Here is a 26952-nt window from a genome sequence, read left to right as displayed (position 1 = left end):
CATTTATAGTTCGTCTGAACAGTACAAACATAGTATCTGCATGTTTCATTGCAGTTGTTAAAGCAATATCTGTTCTTGCACCTGGGTCAGCACTTTGGTTTCCAACTTCACCTGCAAAGTCTTTGACAGATATTTGGTGTATAGGGAACATAAGTGGAACTGCAATATATTTGGCAGCTAAAGCATTTGAAATATCTGGGTCCAACATATAGACTGCAAGTCTGCTTTCTATTCTCTTGCATTCAAACTTTTCGCATGTGAACTTAACTGGGTCCCAAGCAGTTCCAGCAGCATTGAAGTAGTAGTTTACTTCAGTGTTGAGGTTTGAGAAACCAAAGTCTAAGTCAACTTTGTCTTTGCAAAATTCGGCGAATGACGTTTGATTTGCTCCCTTTACGTCTGTAAGAGTGAATGGGTCTTGTGTTGGTGCAATGACTAAGTTATTTTTGCTTGGAGTAAGTTCGATAGAAATTTTTCCTGCCCAGTTTGGCAAGTATCTTAAAAACCTGAAGATGAGGAAAGATGACAAAGGAACTCTAAGTTTCAATTTTACTTTGGTTACTGCTGCTGCAGTTTTGTCCAGAAAGGTCAACATAAACTCCTGGAACGTTAGGGTCAAGTCTTCTTATTTTCTCAATAGTTGCATACTGGTCTGTTTGTTCTCTAGCTTGTGGTTGTACTGAGTTTCTCAAAGCGAACCATTCATAGTTTGCCCATGTTACTGTTTGAACTAAGTCAGAGTTAGAATATATCTTATATCCCATGAAAACTTCTGGAGCATATTGGTATCCGACATAGAAAATTCCATTGCAACCTTTCTTGTCAGACAACTTGGCAGAAGGTTTTATTTCAATGTCTTGTTCCACGTATAAGAAAGAGTTGTCAATAGAAATTATATGAAACCTGTCGCAAGCAATATCTACTGTTGTTGAAGAACCTTCTCCAAACTCACCTACGTTTCCATAAGAAACAGCAGTTGTATATTCGTAAGTTCCAGGAACTATTTCTGACCTTCTAATGGCATTGTCGCATTCGTTATACCATTCGGAAACATTTCCATTCATAGCATCCAAAACTGTTGGCGTTATATTCTGAGCGGCGTACATTTCATATGAGTAAAAATATAGAATAGTTGGATTTATATGTCATAATAGAACCCACGTGGACCAAGCTTTACTTTCTTCCTGACTGAGTTTTTAACTCTTCTTTTTCCTTCATTGCCCCTGCTTGAAGTTGTTGCATCTTTGCATTATGTTCATCTAGTATGTTGCAAATTTCCCATGTCCTTTTTGCCTTTGGCTCTGGTCGCCCATCTCAGGTAACCTATATCCTAGAAAGTTTGTCATAGTTGTATTTGAGTCTTCGCGTATTGTTTGCATGACTCTTTCCTGAGTTTCCGGTTCAAGCTCTTCAAACAGTGCCTGTCCATATGGAATATGCTCGTTTCCAAATATATGTTTTTGTAGCCATTCTGGTTTTCTTTCCATGTTACCAACTATATCTTTTGTGAATGGGAAAGCTTCTACCCAATCTTTCAGTCTTGCGTCGTTTATTTCTGTAGTTGGTTTTATTTTGTCAAGGAACATGTTTTTCAATACTAACATTTCATTGGTACTGTCCATTTGAGTTTTCTTAAATATTCATCCCTTCTCAGTTCATTGTCTGCAAAGTAAGTTTTTATGACATTTTGTAAACTTTCGTTTGCAAGGTCATGTACAATAGGTTCTCTTCCTTCGCTCTCCCTAACTTTCTTTCTAAACTCTTCACCAAATATACCATCTCTATGGTTCTGTGTAGTTCTTTGAGATAAATGTTCTAGAACGTCAGGTGTTATATTTCCATCAGCCATGTTCATTTCATACTGGTCCAAAATATCTGCATGTTTCATATCTTTCAATGGCATTAAAGCCGCGCTTAAAATACCAGCTATATCTGGTTCACCATTGACTTCCATTGCGTCTACAACTTCTTGGAATTGAGGTTGTAAGTTTATGAACCACCTATCCGGGTTAGCTTTATGACCCCATCTCATTGTAGTTCCATCGTCTGCAGAAACAAAAGTAGGTTTGTTTCCATCTTGGTTAGGTTCTGAATGAACTTTAAACAATGTTTCATTTCTATATGTTTTCTTGAAATTTAACCTTTTATCTTCACCGAGTTCATCCGAAGATTGAACGTTAAATGCTCGTAAGTAAAAAGGGTTGTTGTATTTGTGTACATTTTTTTTCAGTTCTTCCATTCTATGCTGGATATTTTCATCTGGTGTTGGAGTCTTTTGTATGTCGGCAAACATTTTTCGATATTCTTCTACTATGTCAGCTGAATTTTTTTTTGACTCTTGGAAAGATTCCATATTCTCCGCATACTCTTGTTGAGGGTCAAGATTTTTCGGCTGTTCCAAATCTTCATCTAGTTCTGTGAAGTTAGTTTCCAAAGGAAGGACTTGTTCGTTTCCTTCAGGCTCTTCTAGCTGTTGTTGCTGAACTATTTCTTCCATGTCTGGTTGTATCTGAACTTCTTCCTGTGGAGTTTCTTGTACCTCATCTGCTGGCATTTCATATATTCCGAGACCGTTTTTAACAATTTCCCTATCTACGTCATCCGCATTCATAAGCTTTTGTTCTTTCGTTCCGTCTCTATTTTTTACGCGTTTCATGACGAAAGTTGAATTGTCATTTAGCTCTGACATCAAATATCTCGGAGTAAATTCATCCATGTCATTTGGATGATATGCTATTAAATCATATCTCTTAGCGAGCTTGTATTTTCCAGGTTTGAGATTATATCCGTTTTGGTGCTGAGCCATAAAGCTAAATAGGTTCGGGTCAGTATTTCCATCCTTGAACTTTCCAATAGCTTCTTTATATCTGTCACTAAAGTCAACAGTATCTGGGAAACCACACTCTTCTTTAAGCATTTTTAAGAATTCTTGGTTTCCTTGTTCTCTACTTCTTTTATGTCCTTGTTCTGTTTGTGGTTGTTGTTGTGCAGGGTTTTGAACTGTTGGTTGTTGTGTTGGTTGTTGTGCTGGATTTTGAACTGTTGGTTGCTGTGCTGGTTGTTGTGTTGGTTGTTGTGCTGGTTGTGGAGGTGGTTGTTGTGCATGCCTGTGTCTGTGTCCATGTGACGATGTAAATGTTTTAGGTAGTCCTGGTGCAGGTGCTTCTCTTGGAGGGTTTGGTGGTATATAAGTTCCACCAGCTAGTATATAAGTTCCACCAGCTGGTATATAAGTTCCACCAGCTGGCACATATGTTCCATCTGCAGCGTAATGTCCTACCTGACTTTTCGTTTTTAAGAAAGCATTTACTAGGTCTGTTTTGGTCTGTTGTAACTCTTTTTCTTGACTTTCCACAACAGTTGCTCTAACGGCGTCATAGGCACTTTGAACTGCCTGTCTCGTTGCTGCATCTGTTATTTTCGTCATATTTTGTGCTACTCTTTCTTTAACTCTTTGTCGAAACCTTCAGACTTAGTTTCTTTCCAGATGAGAAGTCGTTCACTTGTTTCACCTTACTATGAAGAGCTTCGAAAGCGTTCTTAAAGTCAGCATTTGTTAAAGCTTCATTTGAACTGTCTTCATCCGCTTGTATTTTTGTCCTTATTGACCCTATGAGTTGGGCTGCTTTAGCGTTGGCTTGGGCAATCTAACCAGTCATTGTTAGCTTTTATATATTCTTCTGCGCTTTTCATTGCCTTTTGCATGGCTGCGTCGTTATTTTTACTTTCTTGTGCTAAGTTTTCATACTGTACGGTTTGGTTTTGCAACTGTAAAAGTTTTTCTGCCTTTACATTTGCTTCAACTTCCTTTTTATACTCATCGCTATCCATATATGTCTTCAGGGCTTTTTGTTTTATCTCTTCATCTTTCAGTATTTTATATTGAGTAGTAATGGTTTTTCAAATTTATGACATCTTGTTCCATTTTTTGCTACTTCTGTTGCTTTTTCTGACACTTTTTTCGCATATTCCTCTGTACTTAGTTCTTTCAGTTGTTCTTCTTTCTTCTTTTTCTCTACGTTTAACTCATTGAGTTTCTTTGTGTGTCTGTCATATTCTAGTTTCTTTTCGTTTTCACTTATTTGCTTCTGTATGTCTATGTTTGACTTTTTGACATCTGTTATTTGATTTTTGAGTGAACTCAAATTCATTTTGACTTTGAGGGTTATAGGCTGTTCCGTCTGCAGCTCCACCATAGCCTGCCATTTTCGCTAAAAGTGCCGCTCTTAAACCTCCACTCTGTGCACCAAGAACTCGTTTAAAAGCATAGGATTGCTTGACATTTGTTGCAACATAGTGGGGTCATTCAGCATTTGTTGTTGCAACTGTTGTTGTGGTGTCAGTCTTACTATTGGATGTTTCAATGCTCTCTTCCTCTTACGTATATTCTTACGTAGCTTACGTGGCATTTTAAGTGAAGTTAAAAAGCGGTTTTTGACAGATGTTTTATTGTGACTTCTTCGTAAAGACTTTGTTGAGATTTCTTCGTAAAGACTTTGTTAAGACTTCTTCGTAAATGTTTTGTCAAGACTTCTTCGTAAATGACCAAAAATATATTTTAGGTGAAGAGGTGAGATTTCACCTCTTTTTTCACCTCTTTTTTCACCCTCTTGAATTTTCATGAATTTCTTCGTAAAGACTTTGTTAAGACTTCTTCGTAAAGACTTTGTTAAGACTTCTTCGTAAAGACTTTGTTAAGACTTCTTCGTAAAGACTTTGTTGAGATTTCTTCGTAAAATCAGACAAAAATATATTTTAGGTGAAGAGGTGAGATTTCACCTCTTTTTTCACCTCTTTTTTCACCTCATGAATTTTCATGAATTTCTTCGTAAAGACTTTGTTAAGACTTCTTCATCTAATTTCTCATGAACTTTCTTGTCTATGTTTTGTTAAGACTTCTTCGTAAAGACTTTGTTGAGATTTCTTCGTAAATGACCCTAGTAGTATATTTTTGGTGTAAATTTCATGAAAATTCAAGAGGGTGAAAAATTAGGTGAAAAAACAGGTGAAATCTCACCTCTTCACCTAAATTATATTTTTGGTGTAAATTTCATGAAAATTCAAGAGGGTGAAAAATTAGGTGAAAAAACAGGTGAAATCTCACCTCTTCACCTAAATTATATTTTTGGGTCATTTACACTCATTTACGAAGAAATCTCAACAAAGTCTTTACGAAGAAGTCTTGACAAAACATTTACGAAGAAGTCTTGACAAAACATTTACGAAGAAATCTTGACAAAGTCTTTACGATGAAATCTCAACAAAGTCTTTACGATGAAATCTCAACAAAGTCTTTACGAAGAAGAAGTCTTGACAAAACATTTACGAAGAAGAAGTCTTGACAAAACATTTACGAAGAAGTCTTGACAAAACATTTACGAAGAAGTCTTGACAAAACATTTACGAAGAAGTCTTGACAAAGTCTTTACGATGAAATTCATGAAAATTCAAGAGGTGAAAAATGAGGTGAAAAAACAGGTGAAATCTCACCTCTTCACCTAAAATATATTTTTATTGAATTCTGTATAATATTCTGAGTAATATGACAGATGTTTATATAACACTTTCTCCGGTTTATAGGACCTCTCTCATATTCTATCTTGTCATATCAAAACTCATAGTCATGTTTGTCCTCTAAGACTTCATTTATACTAAACATCTTCAGGGCTAGAAGGCACGAAGTGCCTGGAAGCCCCACTTCCTTTTTTTTTTTTTTTTTTTTTTTTTTTTTTTTTTTAAAGAATATTTAATTTCATGGAATCAATGGAGTCATAATCAAAGACCTCATAAACGAGAAGAAGAAATTGAAAATAATGAAATGGAAATCATTGATGACATTAAAGAGGATGGAATTCCTAAATTTTGTAGAAAAACCTTTAGAACTAAGTTAGGAGCATATAAACGTAGAGTATTAAATCCTGAATATCTTAAACATCAATTTAAAAAGGAAGACTGTGAATTATTAAACGCTAATGAATATGAAAATGCTAAATCAAAACTGAGATATAAATATATTGGAAGTGATGAAAGGTGTAAAGATAAAGATAAAGTTTATTCGGTTTCATATAATAACTGGCACACGTTAGGGATAAGAAAACATTTAGGAGATTATGGGAAATGTTCTGAATTCTTTAAATCTAGTTTGTACGAAAGAGTAAAAGAAATTAGATATAATTATCATTCATGAATAAAAAAATAAACTTTAAAAATTCATGTCTTACATTTTTGAATAATTTATTTTTTTAATTCGTAAGAAATGAGTGAATCAAAATTCGTGACTGTGAATCAATTAATGGATAAACTTTCACCAATTCTCACCCAGGTTAAACAAGTAGACGTTTATTTTGATGATTACATAGAAAGTTTATTTTATAAAGGTAAGTTTAATATTAAACCTATTGCTTTTGCATTTGATGGTAAATTAATCGAAAATTCAAAAATTTGGGAATTAATTCCGGATATTGAATTTATAACAAATATTAAGGATAAATGGTTTAAACAACAAGACCACCTCACTAAAGTTCTTTGTAGATTAATGATTAAAACTGAGGAAAAAGAATTTAACGGGTTTAAATATCATCCGTGTAAAATTTTAGAACTTGGTAACGAAAAACTTCAGAAAAAATTAAACGATAGACTATCAAAAGATAAAGTTGAAAGAGTAAATAAACTCGCTAAAGGTAAAGGTAATGGTAATGATGAAGAAGAATTTGATGAGTTCAACATTGAACTTTAAGAAACTAATGATTATTTGAATTTATGAAATCAATTATTTGATTCATTCTTTCTTCAATAATTTCTATTCTTTTTGTTAAATCATCAATTTTCATTAATGAGGTGATTCTTGATTGAGGAATAGATTTCAAACTAACAACACCTTTTATTTTTGAAATTTTGAATCCATCAACTTTAAACATTTTATTCAATTTACATGTTGTCAATTCTTCAAATAATTTTTTATTATTAGCATAATAGTCATTAAATTCTTCAACAGATGAAAAAATTTTTATTTCAGTAATGGGTTTAACAATGTTTATTTTATTTTGAACATCTTCACTTTCATTTATTTCTTCCTTCTCTGTTTCATTTATTTTTAAAATCGGTTTCATTTATCATTAAATAAAAATTAGAATATAAGTGATGAAATATATTTTTTTAATTAATATTAAATCAGAAATGGCGGCAGGATTCTTTAAAAAGTTATGGGAAGGAATTAAGAAAGCAGCAAGTTGGGTTCATCAGAAAATAATAAAACCCATTGCAAACTTTTTGGCACCAGTAGCGAAAACGGCAGGAACTATAATTGGTGGAGTATTAGGTGCTAAAGCAGGTAATCCAGCGATGGGAGCACAAGCAGGTAACGCAGTTGGTGGAATTGCTGAAGGAATACTTAATAAAATAGGAGGAAAGTAGTGGAAAAATAAATATTATTTTTATCTCAATATCGGTTGTAGTCTTTGATAAACTTTTCTCCTTATTTAAAACTTCTCTTACCGGAACATTAGGTGCTATTTGTTCTGCAACGTCACTAATTGCTTCTTTATTCTTAAATATCCAATTTGCCCTTCTTCATTGTTTCCCAAACTTTATGCGCTCCTCTTTTTACTTTATCCCATAATTTTTAAAGAATCCTGCAGCCATAGTTGATTATTTCATTAAAATTAAAAATTCATTTTCATCTTTTAATTTTGATTTTTTATTTCATCATAAATGACGACTAACTATTTGGTGCCAAACACTAAACCGATTAATGGAAATGTATTTCATTCATTCGAAAAGATAAATGAAATATTCGCAAAGAATGATGGTAGAAGATATTATAGAGAACTTGAAAGTTCATGCTATGACTCTGATACTCCATATTTTGATGATAAACAAACTCATTTAAGAATTACAAATCCGGCTCATGATGTGAACCAATTAGGTGACACATATATTAAACGTAAAGTTAAAGCAACTTTAGTTTCAAATAAAGCTTTCACATGTGATGCCGCTTTTAAATGCATGCGTTTATTCGTTGGTTACAAATCATCAAATCAAAACTTTAAGCAATTAGAAGTATAAACCGAAAGAGGTGATGCCGGTTATCTTCAGATGGATTGCGCCCGTGAATCTTTCGCATTTGCAACATATAAACCAAAATCGGAAAGGAAAGTTAAAAAGTTTGTTCATTCATTATATAACAATGTTCAAAAATATGATAACTCAGTATGTGGTAAATATATTGACCCTTCAGAAGTTTTCAAGAAAGCAAATGAAGAAGTTGATATCACTTTTGATATGATTATTCCAGTAAATGATTTGTTAGCATTTCAGGCGTTCGACGATTATCCTAAATCATTTGGTGAAATCATTCTTAAATATTATGTTTTCAGGGATACTTTAGTATTTTGTCAGGTTGACCCGTTAAGAGTTGCTGATTTACAAAATTACGTTTATGAAAAGATAACTGATGAAAATTATGAAAAGATTATGAATCATGTTTATAAATATGATCGCAAATTCCAACAAATCGGACTTCCTGCCAAATTAATTACAAGCTTAGCCGCTACATCTGCTGACGCAACAGTTGAAGACGTTATTATTTCATGCACAAAGATGGAAGTTTTAGAGGATAAATGTATTACACCAGGATATGGTTTAATTGAAGAATCAGTTAAAGCAATACCACGTTTATTCAGTAAGGAAGATCCATTCATGATTCCAGCTCAACATATTGACGTTCGCTCACTAAATGGAGGTTGCATCACTCCTGAAGGTATCAGCTCTGATTTCTCATACGCTCTCATAATGTTACGGATTTGTGTTAACATTTCCGAAGAATGCAATGCAAAGAACAGTTTTAGAAAATCCAATGCTTCGAGGTCTTCAGGTCACTATAGATTCCAGAAACTTCCCCGATCAAGCGATGACCACAGTGGGCGACATATTCTTTACACGTATGCTTCAAGCTTCTGATTTAGATGGAGTGAATGAATGCACGGAAGAATACGAGGACTCATTAACTAGACCACTGAATGCAGATGATGGCACGCCATTAGCTAGAACATGGAAAGACCAAACTTCATTCTTATGCACTATTCCAGTTCAACGTGATGGAGCGGGTATATTCTTTGATGGATTAGAAACTTTCAACTCACAAGTTACAGTACAAGTGAAAGCTTATCCAATCATTCAGGGTGTAAATGACACTTACTGTTCAAAGGTGACAAATCCTCCTCAGGTTTGGTTTACTAGGACTACGTATTGGACATGGACACCGGATGAAGGTTTGAAATATCATTCAACAGGTACACCACCACAGTATAGAAGTTCATATGATGAAATATTGATTAATAGAAATGTTTAAAATTATAAATTTATTTTTGATTAAATGGATTTAAATTCTGAAGAATTAGCAGGAGTATATAATACATACATAGATGATATGATTAATGAAGCATTGGGTGATAATAAAAATGCTCTATCTAAGGAAAAATTAATGAAAATTCCATATTCTGAATGTTACTTAAATTCAATCACTGCAGCAATTGGTAAACAAAATAAAGGTAAAACATTAACGATATTAAAACAAATTATCATTATTGCTAACACTTCCCCCTATTCACATGTGTTAATTTATATCAACCGTTCAGGTTCACCTTCAGATGATACATTTGAATCATTAAAGCATTTAATCAAAATTCCAATTATTTATTTATCACAAGAAGAAGCGGAAGATTATTTGAAAAACTTTTTAATGTATAAAGAATTATATAATACAATCAAGAAGCAAGGATTAGAGGATAAAATTATTGATAAACAACGGGATGAATTATTTGAAACACTTTCTATTTCAAATTTTGATAAAGAATTTTTGCATTCACTAATTTTTCTAGATGATGCCGTGAAATCAAAACTAATAACTAATGAGAAATCATATTTTAATCAATTATTAACTCAATGTCGACATATTCAGTGTTCATTCTTCATGGCTGTTCAATACTTTAAAGCATTAAGCACAAACATTAAATCAAACCTGTCCACCCTTTTCATTTTCAGTGGGTTTAGTCGTCAACAGTTGAACGTTATGCTTTATCAAGTGAATTTACCAATGAGCATTAATGAACTTTACACACAATATCAACAATTAGGAGAACATGGAAAAATAATAGTTGATTTAAATAAAGGTTCCATTAAATTCGAATAACTTTTTATAATTAATTTTTATTTTTTATTTATAATTAAACATGACAGAAATTGCAAATCTTCTACAGGTTCCATTAAAACAAGGAACAAACAAAAAGGGTGCATATAATAGAACTATGAAAGTTCCAGACGGAATGAAAGAATTAGTCCACATTGTTGCCGGTCTTCAAAAGGATGTTAAACAAATGAGAAACGTTTTAACATTACCAGAAGCTCAAGCATATGCCAAACGTCATGGTCCAAATTGGGAAGCACACGAAGCAGACATTACGGGTCCAAATGGAAAACCTGATGGTATAAATGAAGTCTTTGTTACTGATGGTCAAGGAAATATTAAAGTCATAAATGGGTATAAATTAACAATGACGGATTATCCTAAACGTAAAGCATATAATGAACGTTATCCTATGCAATTTGATGAAAATGGAAAAGCTGTTAAACAACATATCGGAGACAGTAAAGATGGACCAATTCTTTCATACCGTCATAATCCATATTCTTATTTCAATGAAGAATTAAATGCTATTGAAGAAGGACCAAACGGATTACCTCAATATGTTAACCAGTTTGATGGTCAATATGCAAATTTGAGACCTGAAATTCCAGCTAAGAAATTCTTTAAAGTTGCTTTATTCGATCCAGTGTTCAATGAACAGAAAGAAGCAATGAAAGCAGAATTTAAACCAATTCAAGTGGCAAGAATTTCTTCATCTTCACTTTCAGAAGCGTTCAAGGAATTGATAAAGAAACCACTTTATTCTCAACAAGGATATAACTTTGATTTAATTAAAGAAAGTGATAGACGTAAATTAGAAAAATCAGATGGTTTTAAGAATGCATGTAATGAAATGATTAAAGATATTGTAAATGATAAAATAAGACTGGAAGAAACTCAAATCAATATCAATAACATAATTGGTGCAGTTACAAAGAAAGTATAAGCAAACAATGATGAACCTTGGGATATTACCGTAACAACTAAATAAAACTTTAAATATATTTTTCTTTTTTTATTCAATTATAAATGAGAAGACGTTTCACTAGTCAAAAGAACACTAACGCAAAAGCAGAGATTACGGTTGGTTATAACGTAAATGATGATAAATCACGAATTATTCAAAATGTTAAAGTTAATGTTAGTCCTGAATTAACAAGGTCAGCAACTCAACCAAATTTATTAACTCGTGACTTACCAAAGAAAGAAGAGGAGCAAAATAAAGAAGATGGAGACCCAATCATTTTATCTGAACCCGGTAAAGAACCTGTTGAAATTCCCACTTATCCAACATACCCCCCACCTCTTTCATCAAACATCGAGAACCCAGGAATCTACGATTACAGTCGCAATGCGCCATATAAAGTAGACATTAATTCAGAATTAATGAAAATATATCGCGATATCATAACTGATAATTATGATTCAATAATAAATTTAATTGACCAATCCGGTTTAATTATTTTACCTTATGAATCATTAATTCACATTATTGCCATTCTTTGTGATGTTCAAGATTCAGACGTGAAGATTCAATATTTCATAGATGATGAGGTTTCATGCTGCGGAACAGTTGCAAAAATAAATCCTATAAAGGATATTAGCACAATTAAGATATCAAAGAACGGAACAACAACTGAACTTCATTTAACATATAATGATATTTATAATAAAATAGTTGATGAATATAAAATATCACTTGAAAATTCTTTGTTAAGGCTATTTAATATTCAAGCATTAACATTATCGAATAATAATCCTTTGAATCATAATCAATAATAATTGACCTTTCACCAGTTTCTATCGTTTGTTTTTATTTCTTTTGTTCCCCACTATCCGGATCAGTCATTGTAATTGTTTTTGTTATAGTATCTGCTTTATCTTTAACTTCAATCTTTTTTTCCATCAGGATATTTAAACCAAAATTCCAAAAAATTCGATATTGTCAATCTGTTCATATTTTAATCTATCAATTACATTTTTAATCCATCTGAAAAATCTTATGAAATGGTCATTAATATGGGTTTGATTGAACCAAATTTGAATGAAGTGAAATATAACCTGTTGATGAATATGACATCGACTCATATTTTCTGAAAACACTAAAAATTTATAACATGAATGAATTTCTTATTCGTTTGAATTTATGAATTCTTGAGGTAATCTTATTCTAGTTTTATTTATCACTGGAAAATAACGCTTTACCATATTTTTAATCGTAATAAAAATGTCAATTATCAATATTATTCGAATAATAACTGTGAATTAAATTTAACAGTTAGCGGAATTTATAATGTTACTCTCGTTTCTGTGAGTGGTAAATTTAATCCCATTCTTTTAGACCTTCGGATTATATATCATTTATTAAAGATGACCTTGAGCCGCATAGCGGCGGGGTCGTAGACCTAAAAACATATGATATGTATATAAATAATGTGATAGTGAAATGGGATATTAACATGATTTTAAGTTATTTAAATGAATCATTTATCGTATGGTATGAAGAAAATTTTAATCAAAAACCTGATAAACTTTTTGAACTTGATGAAATAAATAACCTTATTAAATTTCCGCTGAAAATTAAATTTTGTACTCCTCGTCTTCGTTCATTGTTGGGGATATTAAATTTTGAAAAAGATGTTGGGGATGTTTTGTATTCTGACATTGGGTCCAATTTCATTTTAATCAAATGTGATAAAGTTAATACCCCAATGAGATTTTCACATCAAAACATTAGACCCTAACTCTTACCCATCAATACAAACATTTTATCCATCAACTTAAACATATTTTCTTTATCTTATCCATTTCAATTATCCGGGAATTCATTTATTCTTCATTCAAAAGATTTATCAAATATTAAATTTAGAATAACTGACCTATTTGATTGTGATTTAGAATTTATGAATGAAATATTATGGACTTTTCAAATAGAGAAAATAGCTGATGAGATAACGGATTAAATATTTATTTTTAAATCATAATAAATGATTAAACAACAGCAACCACAACAACTTAAGGCACAAACCATTACATACGCCACATATGCATATAATTCAAAGACGGCAGAACAAACACAAAGGTTGAAATATGGAGATTTGGAGATAGTATTGAAAAATGACCATTTCGAATTCGTTTGCAAAGGTGGTGCGGTGATATCAAATATAAAAGAAATTTTATTTATGAATTCAAAAATTAAAGGAATAACGGATGATATAACATCAATTCCACCAGAAGAACAGAGATATTACGCATTAAATGCATTTCCTAAAGTTTTGAAGATTGGAAGATTTAATTTAAATGAGGAATTCATAAAAGGTTTCCTAAATGACATAATGAAGAAAGCAGATAAGGAATGTGTTGCTGCTGCGTTAGTGAAGAAAGCGGATAAGGAATATGTTGACGAAAAAGATAATGAAATTAAAGAAAGAGTTGAATGGTATCATGAATGGACATCAAAGATTTTAAAAACTAAAGCCGATACAGGATGGGTTTCAGGATGTTTAGACCTTAAAGCGGATAAAACATATGTTAACGATGAGTTAATGAAGAAAGCAGATAAAACTTATGTTAACGATGAGTTAATGAAGAAAGCAGATAAAACATATGTTAACGATGAGTTAATGAAGAAAGCAGATAAAACATATGTTAACGATGAGTTAATGAAGAAAGTAGATAAAACTTATGTTAACGATGAGTTAATGAAGAAAGCAGATAAAACATATGTTAACGATGAGTTAATGAAGAAAGCAGATAAGGAATATGTTAACGAAATATACCAAAGTTTGATAGGAACAACAAAAAATATTGAAACTATTGTTGGTGACTTTACTGTCAATGAAGAAAACAAATATTTTAGATGGGAGTTTGTACACTCCTTAAAAAATGGTATACGGTATAAACTCATTCCGAAAAATAACAATGAAATGTATGTAAGCTATAAAAAGAATGATGGTACACAAGTTAAAGCTCCATTAGACAACAACTGCTACTTAAACTTATATGGAGACGAACAAAAGAAATATTTAAGAGTTTATGAAATGGCAGATATGACATTGCCTGACCCAGCTCCAGCACCATATTATTATGACTATGGAGATGACGACAGAACACCACATGTAGATGAACAAAAGCTAACATTATATTTAGATTATTATAGATATAAAAGATATAATGCAATAGAAAAAACGAGAATAGTATATTATTATACAGATGACAGAAATAAATATTATAGTCAAGATTTTACCTACCCTGAAAACATAAGATTATATTATAAAAAATATTCTGACACAAACCAGAAGAAACCTGAAATAGTTGCACTATATTTTAAGTTCAAAAGAGACAATCCTATAATATCTCATATGTTTGATTTAATGAACCCAGTAGGTTCTATTTATACATCTATGGAAGCAAGAGGTCCTCAAGTAATGTTTGGTGTTGGTGCATGGGAACAAATAGTCGACAGGTTTTTGTATTGTGCAAACTCTTCAAAGGAAACAGGTGGAAGTAAAACGATTTCAGGTGAAAATTTACCTGCACACAGTCACTACATAGATTTAAGTACATCTCAAGCAGGTTGGCATAAGCATAGATATTGGGATTGGTCAGGAATGACAAAAGGTAAAGGATATGATGTTAAAGACGACGTTAAGTTTGCTATAAATTGTTACTGGAGTGACACTCAGGGAGAAGGAAACCATACACATTTCGTTTCAGGATATACACAAACAACGGGACAAAGTAAAGAATACATGCCACCTTACATGACAGTTTACGCATGGTATAGAGTTCAATGAACGCTCAATGTTTGTGAAACAAACTTTAGAACGGACTGAAAGTCCTGAGCTCCAAAAGAGCGAACAGCATAATTTTAAATTTTTATTTTAGTATAAATGAAGATTCTACCATATGGTGTTATTGGAAGAGATAAAGATGGAAACCCAATATTTGATCCAAAGTTAAAATTCAAGTTACTGACAAGACAACAACTTGAAAAGTTGCTGAAACCAAAACAGGATGAGAAAATGAGAAAGAAAAAATTTAAATTATGTAATTTTATTTTTATCATAAATGACAAAATTAATTAAGCCAACTATTTCTAAATTAATGTTACCAATGAAATCATTTCATGGAGTACTTATCCCAGGTTCTTCACAATTAGCCGGGGCAAGTGTTGTGACTCAAGGTGGAACATTAGCGAATCCATTCAAATTATTAACTAAAGATGAACTTAATAAAATGATGATAAAATAACTGATAACAAAATTTTATTTCAGTGCTACCATAAAAACAGGTGAAAAAACGGGTGAGATCTCACCTCTTCACCTCAACATTATTTTTGGTCAAAGCTTCCACGAGAGAAAAGATTCCTCATTCGCTAAGGATTCCAAAAATGAAAAAATCATTGATTTCAGCTGAGAAAAAACAGCAAAACCCTTCTTCCACGGGAACAAAGAAATAAAGAAGAAATAAAGTAAATTTTTATTTATTCCCGTGGAAGATAGAGCACCTTTGTGACACTTTTTATTCACGACAAACAAGACAAACAAAGAAAATCAGAAAATACAGCGCTGTCGCGGTTCGAACCACAGACCCTGACCCCCCCATAACACCACCTTAGACCACTGTGCTACGTAGCCTGTCGACATAAGATATTATAAATTACATATTTGACGTAAATTTATTTCCCAGTTATTCAATAATTAATTATTTTTGAAGAACTGAGGGTGTCACTATGTCACCATGTGTCACTCGGTTATTTAACTTCTCTGAAAAAATGAGACAACATGACATTTTGACAACATCACTGGAAATATGATGCAGTCCAAAAATAAAGTTAGTTTTAAAATTATTTTTATTTTTTTTATTCCTATATAAATGACAGCAACAAACAACAACAGCAACTATATCGTTTCTGATGAAAAAGTTATTGATTCATTAGCTGAGGAATTAGTTGTGGCAGAAACTAAAACCCTCAACGAAAGAATTGGTGAAAACAAGATTGATTTACATAACTATCTCAAACACGATGGAGGAAGAGGAAGGAAAACTGGTATGGCTTTATTAGTAAATAAAATTTCAAATTTAACGATTATAGATGTTGATATCAATAAATCGTACAATGATGAACTTAAAGAAACAGTTAGAAAAGACATTTTATCAAAACTTTCGGATAAAGATGTTATCGTTAAAACCGCTTCAGGAGGTCTTCACATTTATTGTAACACTAATTTCTTCTATTCAACCTCGAACAGAATGATTAAATGTTATTCTTGCAATGATTATGATATTGATATCATGACTTCTATGGATGATTCAAAGCGTTCTTTAGTAGTTATGGCTGATTCAAGAGTTCGCAAGAATGCAACAGAACCAATCAATACATACTCATTCATTCGTGGAAGTTATGACTCGACCATAACCAGAACAGTGAATGATATATTAAATGATTTGAATATTAAGGTAAGAGTTGAACAGAAGAACGAAGAAATAAAGACTATCATGAATGAAAACAAAGATGTAAACATTGACGATAAACTTGCCCAGAGCATAGTTGATGGTATTAGTGATTTTGAAGTACATAATGACGGTGGAAACATGAATTTAGAAAAAGAAATAACATTATTCACACTGTTTCAAGCAATTAATTCGTTACCTAATCATTTAATTAATGAAGCATACGACAACGTTTATAACTTCTGCAGTTTAACAGAAAATGCAAAAAGTAATTTTGAAAAAGCACGTAGTAGATATGCACATTTAATGACTTCTCCATTTGTTTTAGTGAAGATTCTGAAACTTTATCAAAAGGAATATTATGATGAATACGTTTTACCTTTATTACGTAAGCCAAAAATAACATTTGATATAAAACTTGATGACTCGTTTTTGATAACAGATATTAGACGTAAGGCTGAAAATCATCAGTATAAAAACAGTTCTGAAGTAATTGAGGATTTATCACGTGTAATCCGTTTTGTAGATTGTGGAAACAAATATTTCATTCAAAAGGACTATAATATCCACGACAAAATGAATCAAATATCATTCGTTCTTCAGTCAAACATGAAAGAGTCACTCAAAATGATTAAATTATTTAAAGAAGAAGGTAAAACCATAACAGCATGGGACGTACTATTAAATCAATTGTCTTCATTAACCGTTAAGGGTGTTTGCTTTAAATCTGATTCCCCTGATGTTTTCTCAACGTTTCAAGGTTATAAATACAACATTCTTGAAAAGCCTGATTACTCAAAAATTGAGATGTTTATGGATTTCATTAAAGAAGCCATTTGTGATAATAACGATGAAGTGTATAAATACCTTCTCGGCTGGATTGCATCAATGATTCAACATCCTGGAATCAAGAATGAAACAGCAATTATTTTGAAAGGACTTCAGGGAACAGGTAAAAACAGATTCACAGACATTATTTCTGAACTTCTCGCTGGTTATTCAATCAAAAACATTACTGAAATAGGTGAGCTAACGGGTAATTTCAACTCAGTAGTTGAGAATAAAATGTTTCTTGTACTTAATGAACTCAAGAATGTAGGTGAAGATAGACTCGCAAACTTCAACGCTTTGAAATCAATTATAACGGATAATGAGATTAGAATTAATGAAAAGAATCAACCTAGAAGAACAGCACAGAATGTTGCCAATTTTATTTTCGTAACTAATAACGTCTACCCTGTCAAAATTGAAGTTGGAGACAGAAGATACGTAGTTTTAAGGGTTAATGGTAAATTTAAGGGTCAATTTGATTACTTCAAGAATTTAATGGATTCATGCACAAAGGAATTTTATGATAATTTACTGACGTATTTTATGCAATATGACCTTTCATCATTTAATGTACGAATCATTCCGATGACTGAAGCCAAACAAGATTTAATAGAATTATCAACAAATCCTTTAGATGTATGGATAAATACACATTATGATGAATTGTGTGCAGGTATGACATGTAAAAATGCTCTATTCTGCAAACCATCAGACATGAAAGACAAAAACTTTCAAATGAGCATTAAAGATAAATGTGATAAGAAACAGAGAAGAATAGATGGTAAACAAACATGGTGTTATGTTTTGAAAGAAGAAATGAAAGGATTATATAAACAGGTTGAACCAAACGATGATGAGGATTCATTTTACTGATGATGAAATACCTGTAAATGAGCCGCTAAGCGGTGAGACCTGAAGGTCTAGCTTTATAAAGTATGATTGGAATTTATTTTTGCCTTCCTCATTAATCCCCCCGTGTTGTCAAAATGTCATGTTGTCTCATTTTTTCAGAGAAGTTAAATAACCGAGTGACACATGGTGACATAGTGACACCTTCAGTTATTCAAAAATGCTTCATAAGTGCCTTCCTCATTAATCCCCCCGTGTTGTCAAAATGTCAAGACCTTCAGGTCTCGTCACACAGTGACTGTTGTCTCAAATTTTCGTAAATGTTGTCAAAATGTCATGTTGTCTCATTTTTTCAGAGAAGTTAAATAACCGAGTGACACATGGTGACATAGTGACACCCTCAGTTCTTCAAAAATAATTAATTATCGAATAACCTATGTTGTTGTCAAAATGTCAAGACCTTCAGGTCTCGTCACACAGTGACTGTTGTCTCAAATTTTCAGAGAAGTTAAATAACCGAGTGACACATGGTGACATAGTGACACCTTCAGTTATTCAAAAATAATTAACTAAAGATGAACCTAAAAACCATGAGACTTTGTCTCCGGACTCTTTGAGTCACTTAACGATAAAATAACTGATAACAAATTTTTATTTTTATATAAATGAATACCCCACAAGCTCAAAATTTACCACGAATCATAACAAGGGAGGAAATGATAAAAATGATGCAAGAACATGTTAAAAATAACAAACCACTAAAACTGAGAAAATGTGGTTATGCAGTAATGATGGAAAGAGAGATGTTGTCGAAGAGGAATAAAAATTAAATTTGGATAGAGTTTAAAAATTCATCTTTATTAAATTCATCTCTTCCAATCAATTTATTTATTCTATTAAATTCTTTTATTTTTGCTTCACCTAGTTTAAGGATTGAACGGTAAGTTTCTAATTTTTCGATTATTTCTTTATCGTTTTCAACCCCCGCATTGTGGCTTCTTTTTGTAATAGCATATTTTTGATTTAATTCTGTTTAGTTTCTTTTTATATTCATTGTCTGGACTCTTGGCTGCTTTGTTATCACTCATTTCTTACGAAATAAAAAAATTTAAATATTATTTAAATATAATGGAGTAATAAAATAAATCGGAATTTCTATTAATTTCTTGTTAACCTCAACTAATGCATTGCCGTTAATATATCTAACAAATTCAGCTATTGTGTCAAATCTTCGTCTTCTTTTTGTCATTGATTTATTAGTTTTTCCATAATCGAGATGAATCAAAACTTTATCCCCTTGTTTAAAATTCATGAGCCCCGAATTAATTTGTTCACGTTTAACATCATTCAACCTTTCCATTTGCTTTCTAATATATTCCCATTCTTTTGAAATATCATTTTTCATTTCCATCGGTTTCATGTTAATAGTTCTATGCCATGTATTATTGTAATAATATACTAACTGCTGTATGATGGAGTCATGATTTCCATCCCAGTATATCTGACCGTTAACCCCTAACACATCTCTAAGAGTTCTCATTACCGCATCAACTATTTTATTATGAAACGTATATGGAGAGGATGAAAAGTAAAAATTAATTTGTGGGAAATAATGAGTCATAGCCGCCTGAAATCCTTTATCACCATCACCCCTGATATTATCTACTCTTTCATGATCTAGTAAGTATTGTATAGCTCTTCTTGTTTCCTGTTCTGTTTTCCCTTTCACCGGAATGCAATATAAATATCTAGTGTTAATGTTAATGGCAAATAAATAAGTAATATTTCCTTTTGAATATTCCAGATGATCGATTTCGTATGAATAGGGTGAAGGAGCAAATGAAGGGCGACTAAATTTTTCTTTTAATGGTTGAATTTTCGGGTCAATTGGTTTATTTAATATCTTGAAATCCTTTTTAAAATCTTTTTGCTTCTTTAATGTTTGAAATGGATATAATAAAGTGAATGATGAAGGATTAACTGAAGGAGGTTTTGGTGTTGCAAGTGGTTTAATTTTATCTGCTTTGATTTTGGATTTCATTCCTCCTTCATTAATTCTGGATGTATTCTATTCATTTGTTTTAAATATGCTGTATATAAAGGTTTGATATACTTTCCCGCTTCGAGTTTATGTTGAAGGATGAATTCCAAAAGTTGATCTTCATTTAAAAGTCGGGTGAATATGGTTTAACTAATGAATCATAAATTAAAGCTTGTGCTTCATTTATGGTCTGAAGGACCTGCGTTTTGCACCTTTTGTTTTTGTTCCTTTGGCTTTGGCTTTTGCGGCTCAGGATTATATAATTTATATAATTCATCAATATCTTCTTCTGTTAATACTTTATTTTTGAAATCTTTCAACTGTTTAAGTTGTGATTTACTTTTTCCCTTTGTATATTCATTATTTTTAATTTTGTCTTAATTTCAGAAATTATTTTATCATGATATTTCAAAATTTCATTTTTATAATATGATAATATATTCCATATCATCACCCGTTATATTTTTATTATGTTTTTGGAGATATGATTTTAATTCATAATAATAAGAAAATTTTGATTAAATACTAAATCATCAATTAAAATTTTTAAATCTGTGTATCATTTATATAAAAATAAAATAAATGTTTTAGGGTGCCACCTCTTTGTCTCTTCTGTGGCATTCATTAAATAAATGGCATACAACATCCATTTTCACAACATACAGCTTTAGTGTGTGCTCCTGTTAATGCAGTCTTACCGATTGTTAAGCGAGTCATTGACCCATTTTTAAGTTGTAAATTAATATTCTGACCATCAAATATCTTTATCATTTATTATATCCAAATAATTTTTAGGTGTTAATTGTTTATTTTGTCGTAAACTAAACCTTTCATTTTTTGTGCAATCTTTTTGAAGGAGTCTTCACCAATCATTCCGTTGAATGATGTATAACATTAGGACATAAAGCAACCATGTTATCACCTTGTTTCTCAATTGCTAAACCCAATAATTTTTTCTCATGTGCTTTTTCTTCAGCTTTATTCTTTAATTTAGGTTTAAATTTCTCATCAAAACAGAAGAAATCAAATGGTGCGAATTTGAAAATGTTTTTATCATAAAATTGTTTATCGGTAACAATTGCTTGAAATGCTTGAGTGTTAGGAAGATTTGGGTCGCCAGCGATTGCCCAATAAGATGAATCAGTATCACCTTCAATGAAATGAAAACGATTAACATCCATGCATTTATACATAAAATCATAAATGAAAACTAAATACCAGTATTTTGCGTTATCTAAAGTAAAATGCCTCTTGTAAACATGTTTCACATCTATAAAATCTATCTTTGAGCATCACTTGATATGTATCTTCACCTATTTCTCTTATGTTTTTAAACTTATTTGACATACATGCAACGCGTGCCTTCTGTGCATTCATTATTTTAGTCTTTGCGTAATTTTGTGTATTCATTGCATCGTAACCATATGATCCATTAAGTGAAATTTTGCAAAATAAACTTTTTCCTTTATTTCCTTCTAATTCAGCCTTTTGTCTTTCGTTCATAAATTTGTTCGCAAATTCATTAAAACAAGTATTTTTCGTAAATGTTAAAATTGATTGAATATCATCGATGATAAAATGAAATCTGTCTATTAGATACCAAAGATAATAAGAAGAAAATGGTTGATATTGGTTGTGTGTTGATGCTAATGAGTTAATTTCCTCTGTTTCTGGTCAACTGGTAGATTGTTTGATTTCATGTAATTATACATAAAACTGCCAATTGTTTTTTCATCTGTGATAATATCTAAGTTTCTTATTATCGGTAAAAAGTTAATGTAATCATTAATGTATTTTTCATCAATGTGACCCTTTACTTCAGCCACGAATAAAGTATTTTTCTTAATAATTCCCAGTGCTTTTGCTTTCTTTGTTGCTGTATCACAAATGATAACTCCATTTAATCTTCCCGGCATATACATTTTATGGTCAGTATATTGAATGAAATCATGAGGATTAGATGAAAATGATGAAGGATATAATGAATTGAAATCAACACCAACGAAATGAGTCATGATGTTGGAAGTGTCCTCATTTGATACTGTTTTAGTTTCTGGATTATATGAAAGTTTATTAATGTGTGTGATTCCTTTAAGATTACTCTTGTTGAACATTTGATAAACCACCAGTAATTCCATTACGGAGAATGTGATAAGCTTCAACTGAATCTAAAGTCATTGGTAAATTATTTTTTAATGCATAATTTCTTAAATTGATTCTTAAACGTTGAACATCTTCATCTTTATTTGATTTTACGACATTGCAATAACAACACATTAACTGACAATTTTCTTTGGTATGTGGTTTTTCATTATCGATTCTATCTAATGTTGGTTTATTTGCATATGTAAACGCTTTACCACACATTTTGCATTTAGATGAAAGGATTAAATCGTGATAGTATTGAAAATCATCCATTGAAACATTATTTTTAGTATCTCTTTCTGCTTTTTCATCTTGTTTCTTATATGATTCAATTTTATATTTCCAATACTTTTTCGTTAATTCAAAACTTGATTCCACATTTTCTTCTTCTGGATATGTTTCGTTAGGATTAAGTTCTTATATGCTAATAGCGTAACGAATCATTGATGCATTAGATGATAATGAAAGATTATGAAGCATGTCAATTTTATAAACAAATGTTTCTTCAATAATTTTATCAATTGGGTCAATCATAATTTCAACATCTTTATTGCAATAATGAATAAAATATTCTAATCTATTCTCAAAATTTTTAGCATCATTGAGATATATTTGATAATCTGAATCGGATATTGTTTCTTGTTGTTAATGCTGAATAAAATGAATCTTTCGTGAATGGTTCCTTTTTATATAATTCTTCTTCGTAATTCTCCCATGTGATGAATTGATATGGGAAAAAGGATTTAACACGTGATTTATTGTTTCCGAAATCTTGAGTAAATTGGTCTAATGTTCCACCCGCTATATAATTTCTGATGTCAATAAATCTTAATTCATATGGACAGTTTGTTTTCTTTACTATGACTTGCTTAAATTGAGAAGAAGAACCCAGCATTGATTTTATCTTCCATTTTGCAGTGTTTAAATCACGAAGAATTAAATTTAAATCAAACTTTCCCGAATTAAAACCAATGATATTCACTTTATTAAATTCTTCATCTAAAAGCTCTTTCATTGCTTCCTTCTGTTTCTCATTTAATGTATGGGACTTCAATAATTCTTCATATTGTTCAATATTTGATTTAGCAACTAATGAACAGGTTGAAAATAAAAATTCAATCCAATCAGAGATGAACGAATCACTTGATGTTAAGCAAAAATTCCTCGTAAATGTTTTATCGTTTATTTTAACAGTTGATGATACCATAAATGGTTTTAAGTAAGCGTTCAAAGTTGCACATCAGAAAGTTGAAGTTCTTCTTTAGTCTCTAATGTTTCGAAGTCAAAAGTAATATAATATCTTGTTGGTTTATAATATTCCTGCAAATTATGTGCTAATAGCCATTGATATATCTTCTGTTTCGTGATATGTGGTGTATATGGTTGTTGTGTGTTTTGCAATTGAACGTCTTGAATTAATCTTCCATTATTTTCTTTACATTTCTCACAATGTTTTAAAAATCTTCTTTGGTTTTTCCTTTCTGGATCATCACGGATAGAATATACTTCTTCTTTGCAAAAGGGGCAAACTTTATATCCTGTGAGTGCTTCAACGTCTGTTATTCTGTCAGCGTGAAGTTTTCCACATGGACTCTGTGTTAATAAAATTTACTGTTTCAAATTCTGGATCTATCATTATTGTTTCCACTAATGGAAAGTCAACCTTGTTAATGTCTACGTTTCTGGTTGAGGGTCACAATAATAGAAATCAATATTAACGTTTAACATTCTTGCTAACCTCTCACTTTCTGATGAAATGTCAAATCCTTCATATGCATCTATGGCTTCATTTAAATAACTTCTACGAGTTTTAGGATTAACACCATCAGGAATGTTATAGAAGTGTTTAAATAACCTTCTACCTTCGGCTCTTATTTGATTATCATTCATTTTAGCTGTTCCGTTTTTGTTCATTTATGTAAGAATAAAAAATTAGAATATAAAAATAAAGTTTATTTTTTTTAAAGTCCGAGACTCAGAGAGTCTAGGGCTAAAGTCCATAAAATGAATTAAGAACACACAAATTTTTATCATCTGCAACGTGACGAATACATTTTAATTTACTCAAGAATGCGTAACCTGATACATTAAATCTAATTCCTGTCTTATTTAATTTCACAACTTTGAAAAGGAATGTGTGAATAGCTATGAAATGATGACGAGATGATTTATGTATTGCTTCCATTTTTTCTGAAATGAATGAATAAATATAATGTTTATAGGTTTTCATATCTTTTATGTTCTTAATAACGAATGGAATAGATCTTTCCACTTCGTCCTCCTTCGGAGCTGTTCTTTCATATGAAACATCAACGGTATCTTCAACAATGAAACCACAATCACATAAAATTTTATATGTACCAATTGTTTCTTTTGATATTTTATCTAACAAATCAAAAACTTTATCAACACCTGTACATTTATTTAAATAATAATTTGTGTAAATATCATGGTCTTCTTTCTTAATCGTATTTGTTGCATATGTTACATTTTTCAGTGCTTTTTTGAATTTTTCAGAATCAAGAGGGGGTGAAAGTAATATACATGGATAATCTCCATCGTCAATAAACTGAAGCTTATGTTTATGAATATAATTTTGTGCCTTCTTCTGAAAGTGTTTCGTCAATATCACCATCTAATAAATTTTTAGTTGATTCCAAAAAGTAATTTTTATATCTCTTCCTCATGTGATTTTTGAACTTCTGATTCTGAAGCTGGGATATTCATTAAACCCTCTACTTCATTCTCATTATATTTTCAACTTCTCTTAATTCCTTAATTTTTTCATTTATTTCATCTCTTATTTTTTCAGTCTTTCAATTTCAATTTCATCATATTCATCATCTTTAATTCGTTCTTCATAATATTCAGGGAAAACATTAGGTTCTTTAGGTTTTTCTTTTTCTTTAGATGTGGGATATAAGAAATTTATAACATCATCTTTATTCATTTTTCCATCATAATCAAATTCATTTAAAAACTCCGCGAATTTTTGACAATTTCTTAAATAATATTTATTAACTTCATAACCTGCCTCCTCTAATATATCCTTTATTTCCTCATTTGTGAATCCTGAATATCTAACATCGTTAGTTTTGACACTCATTTTCTTACGAATTAAAAATAAATTATTCAAAAATGTAAGACATGAATTTTTAAAGTTTATTTTTTATTTTCCATTTCATTATTTTCAATTTCTTCTTCTCGTTTATGAGGTCTTTGATTATGACTCCATTGATTCCATGAAATTAAATATTCTTTATCATTATATTTATACCTCATTAGCTTATTTTGGCTTTCATATTCATTTAATAATTCACAATCTTCCTTTTTAAATTGAAGTTTAACCCATTCAGGATTTAAACAATGTTTAATTAATCGCGGAATATCTGTCATCATCTATATATAGCTTCTTTTATAAAAGATAAAAAAATAAATTATTTTAAAATTAATGTTAAAAATTAATGTGTTTATAAATAAATATATTTTAATGCATCGTCTATATATAGATGTAACAAAAAAAGTCACTAAACCCGTCATATCTACTACTAATTACGATTAAAACGATGAAAGAACCAAAAAGTGTGTTTTGTGTTTTGTTGTTGCGTGTTGGATGCGGGATCCTGTTATTTCCGAAATCGACAAAAAAATTGGAAATTTAATTTCCGAAATCGAAATTATATGAATGTTTTTAATATTCTTATATCAAAAGGATTAAAGTTCATTAAGAGAAAAACAATTCTTCTTCTTCAATCTATTGGCGCATTTATTTCTACACGCCAATAAGGAAGGGAAAATTATAAGACACCATGGTGTCTTCAAAACGATTTTTGATATTTTTAACAACCCTATGTATATTATATGAAGTATATTGATAAGGTAAAAATCAAATTTTATTGCATATTCATCGAGAAAATAAACTAACGAATCCCTCAAAATTGAGAGGGTAATCCTCCTCCTCTCAAATAAACGTACATACGGGTGCACCCTTAACTTAAATCATGGAATGTCTCAAAGACAAAAGTAGCATACAGCATGTAAAGCTAAAGAAAGATAATCATAATTAATACCTTAATTTTTGAAACAATAAGAATTACCGAAAAATTGACAAAACATCAAAAACAGGGAGGGGGTCTCAATTTTTATTACTTATATTATTTTACAATATTTATATCAATACTAAAAAAAAAAAGGTATTGGGGCTTCCAGGGGCTGCGCCCCTTCTAGCCCTGAAGATGTTTAGTATAATGAAGTTTATATTTGGAGGGCTTCCAGGGGCTGCGCCCCTTCTAGCCCATAAGAAATTTTGCCCAAGACCAAAGAGGAGGACCGTAGGGTGTGTGTGGGCTTCCAGGCGCGTTGCGCCCTCTAGCCCATAAGAAATTTTGCCCAAGACCCAAACTGACAACACTTTGACCGAGTAGTTTTTTGTGCTGAACAAAAAGTG

At 31.2% G+C, this 26952-nt stretch overlaps 10 protein-coding genes and 3 pseudogenes across 13 annotated transcripts, besides 4 other annotated features; 8 read left to right on the top strand and 5 right to left on the bottom strand.

The window, feature by feature from the left end:
- Positions 1-4447: part of a mobile genetic element that runs on past the window's edge.
- TVAGG3_0898330 lies at positions 274-1106 on the bottom strand (annotated as a pseudogene). The gene has a single exon. A coding segment is annotated over exon 1 (833 nt).
- Positions 2424-3427, bottom strand: TVAGG3_0898320 (protein of unknown function, DUF4106 family; the record flags this gene model as incomplete). Its single annotated transcript, XM_051251167.1, has 1 exon — positions 2424-3427. A coding segment is annotated over one exon (1004 nt), but the record flags the coding sequence as incomplete, so codon positions are not given.
- A 2729-nt stretch (positions 4448-7176) lies between the features above and the next one.
- On the top strand, positions 7177-7413 carry TVAGG3_0898300 (N-acetylmuramoyl-l-alanine amidase family; the record flags this gene model as incomplete). Its single annotated transcript, XM_051251166.1, has 1 exon — positions 7177-7413. The coding sequence occupies one exon, from the start codon at positions 7177-7179 to the stop codon at positions 7411-7413; it is 237 nt and encodes a 78-aa protein (XP_051086641.1).
- Positions 7414-8094: 681 nt separating this feature from the next.
- Positions 8095-8721, top strand: TVAGG3_0898290 (uncharacterized protein; the record flags this gene model as incomplete). The annotated part of the gene is made up of 1 exon (XM_051251165.1): positions 8095-8721. A coding segment is annotated over one exon (627 nt), but the record flags the coding sequence as incomplete, so codon positions are not given.
- Positions 8722-9487: 766 nt separating this feature from the next.
- Positions 9488-25768: a mobile genetic element.
- On the top strand, positions 9740-10189 carry TVAGG3_0898280 (uncharacterized protein; the record flags this gene model as incomplete). The annotated part of the gene is made up of 1 exon (XM_051251164.1): positions 9740-10189. The coding sequence occupies one exon, from the start codon at positions 9740-9742 to the stop codon at positions 10187-10189; it is 450 nt and encodes a 149-aa protein (XP_051086639.1).
- On the top strand, positions 10305-10932 carry TVAGG3_0898270 (uncharacterized protein; the record flags this gene model as incomplete). The annotated part of the gene is made up of 1 exon (XM_051251163.1): positions 10305-10932. A coding segment is annotated over one exon (628 nt), but the record flags the coding sequence as incomplete, so codon positions are not given.
- On the top strand, positions 13171-14048 carry TVAGG3_0898260 (uncharacterized protein; the record flags this gene model as incomplete). Its single annotated transcript, XM_051251162.1, has 1 exon — positions 13171-14048. A coding segment is annotated over one exon (878 nt), but the record flags the coding sequence as incomplete, so codon positions are not given.
- TVAGG3_0898250 (phage tail repeat-like family) lies at positions 14110-14648 on the top strand (the record flags this gene model as incomplete). Its single annotated transcript, XM_051251161.1, has 1 exon — positions 14110-14648. A coding segment is annotated over one exon (539 nt), but the record flags the coding sequence as incomplete, so codon positions are not given.
- On the top strand, positions 16061-17128 carry TVAGG3_0898240 (Prim-pol domain family; the record flags this gene model as incomplete). The annotated part of the gene is made up of 1 exon (XM_051251160.1): positions 16061-17128. A coding segment is annotated over one exon (1068 nt), but the record flags the coding sequence as incomplete, so codon positions are not given.
- On the top strand, positions 18056-18343 carry TVAGG3_0898230 (uncharacterized protein; the record flags this gene model as incomplete). Its single annotated transcript, XM_051251159.1, has 1 exon — positions 18056-18343. The coding sequence occupies one exon, from the start codon at positions 18056-18058 to the stop codon at positions 18341-18343; it is 288 nt and encodes a 95-aa protein (XP_051086634.1).
- TVAGG3_0898220 lies at positions 19146-19407 on the bottom strand (annotated as a pseudogene). The gene has a single exon. A coding segment is annotated over exon 1 (262 nt).
- Positions 19428-19859, bottom strand: TVAGG3_0898210 (uncharacterized protein; the record flags this gene model as incomplete). The annotated part of the gene is made up of 1 exon (XM_051251158.1): positions 19428-19859. One exon carries the CDS (start codon positions 19857-19859, stop codon positions 19428-19430), a length of 432 nt encoding a protein of 143 aa, XP_051086633.1.
- TVAGG3_0898200 lies at positions 22646-23712 on the bottom strand (annotated as a pseudogene). The gene has a single exon. A coding segment is annotated over exon 1 (1067 nt).
- A 725-nt stretch (positions 25769-26493) lies between the features above and the next one.
- Positions 26494-26585: a mobile genetic element.
- Positions 26586-26686: a mobile genetic element.
- Positions 26687-26952: the final 266 nt, after the last annotated feature.

Source organism: Trichomonas vaginalis, chromosome VI, assembly GCF_026262505.1.
Source record: "Trichomonas vaginalis G3 chromosome VI, whole genome shotgun sequence".
NCBI classification, from domain to species: domain Eukaryota; phylum Parabasalia; order Trichomonadida; family Trichomonadidae; genus Trichomonas; species Trichomonas vaginalis.
The sequence above is the reverse complement of the archived record's forward strand: the minus strand, read 5'-3'. Positions and strand labels throughout refer to the sequence as shown.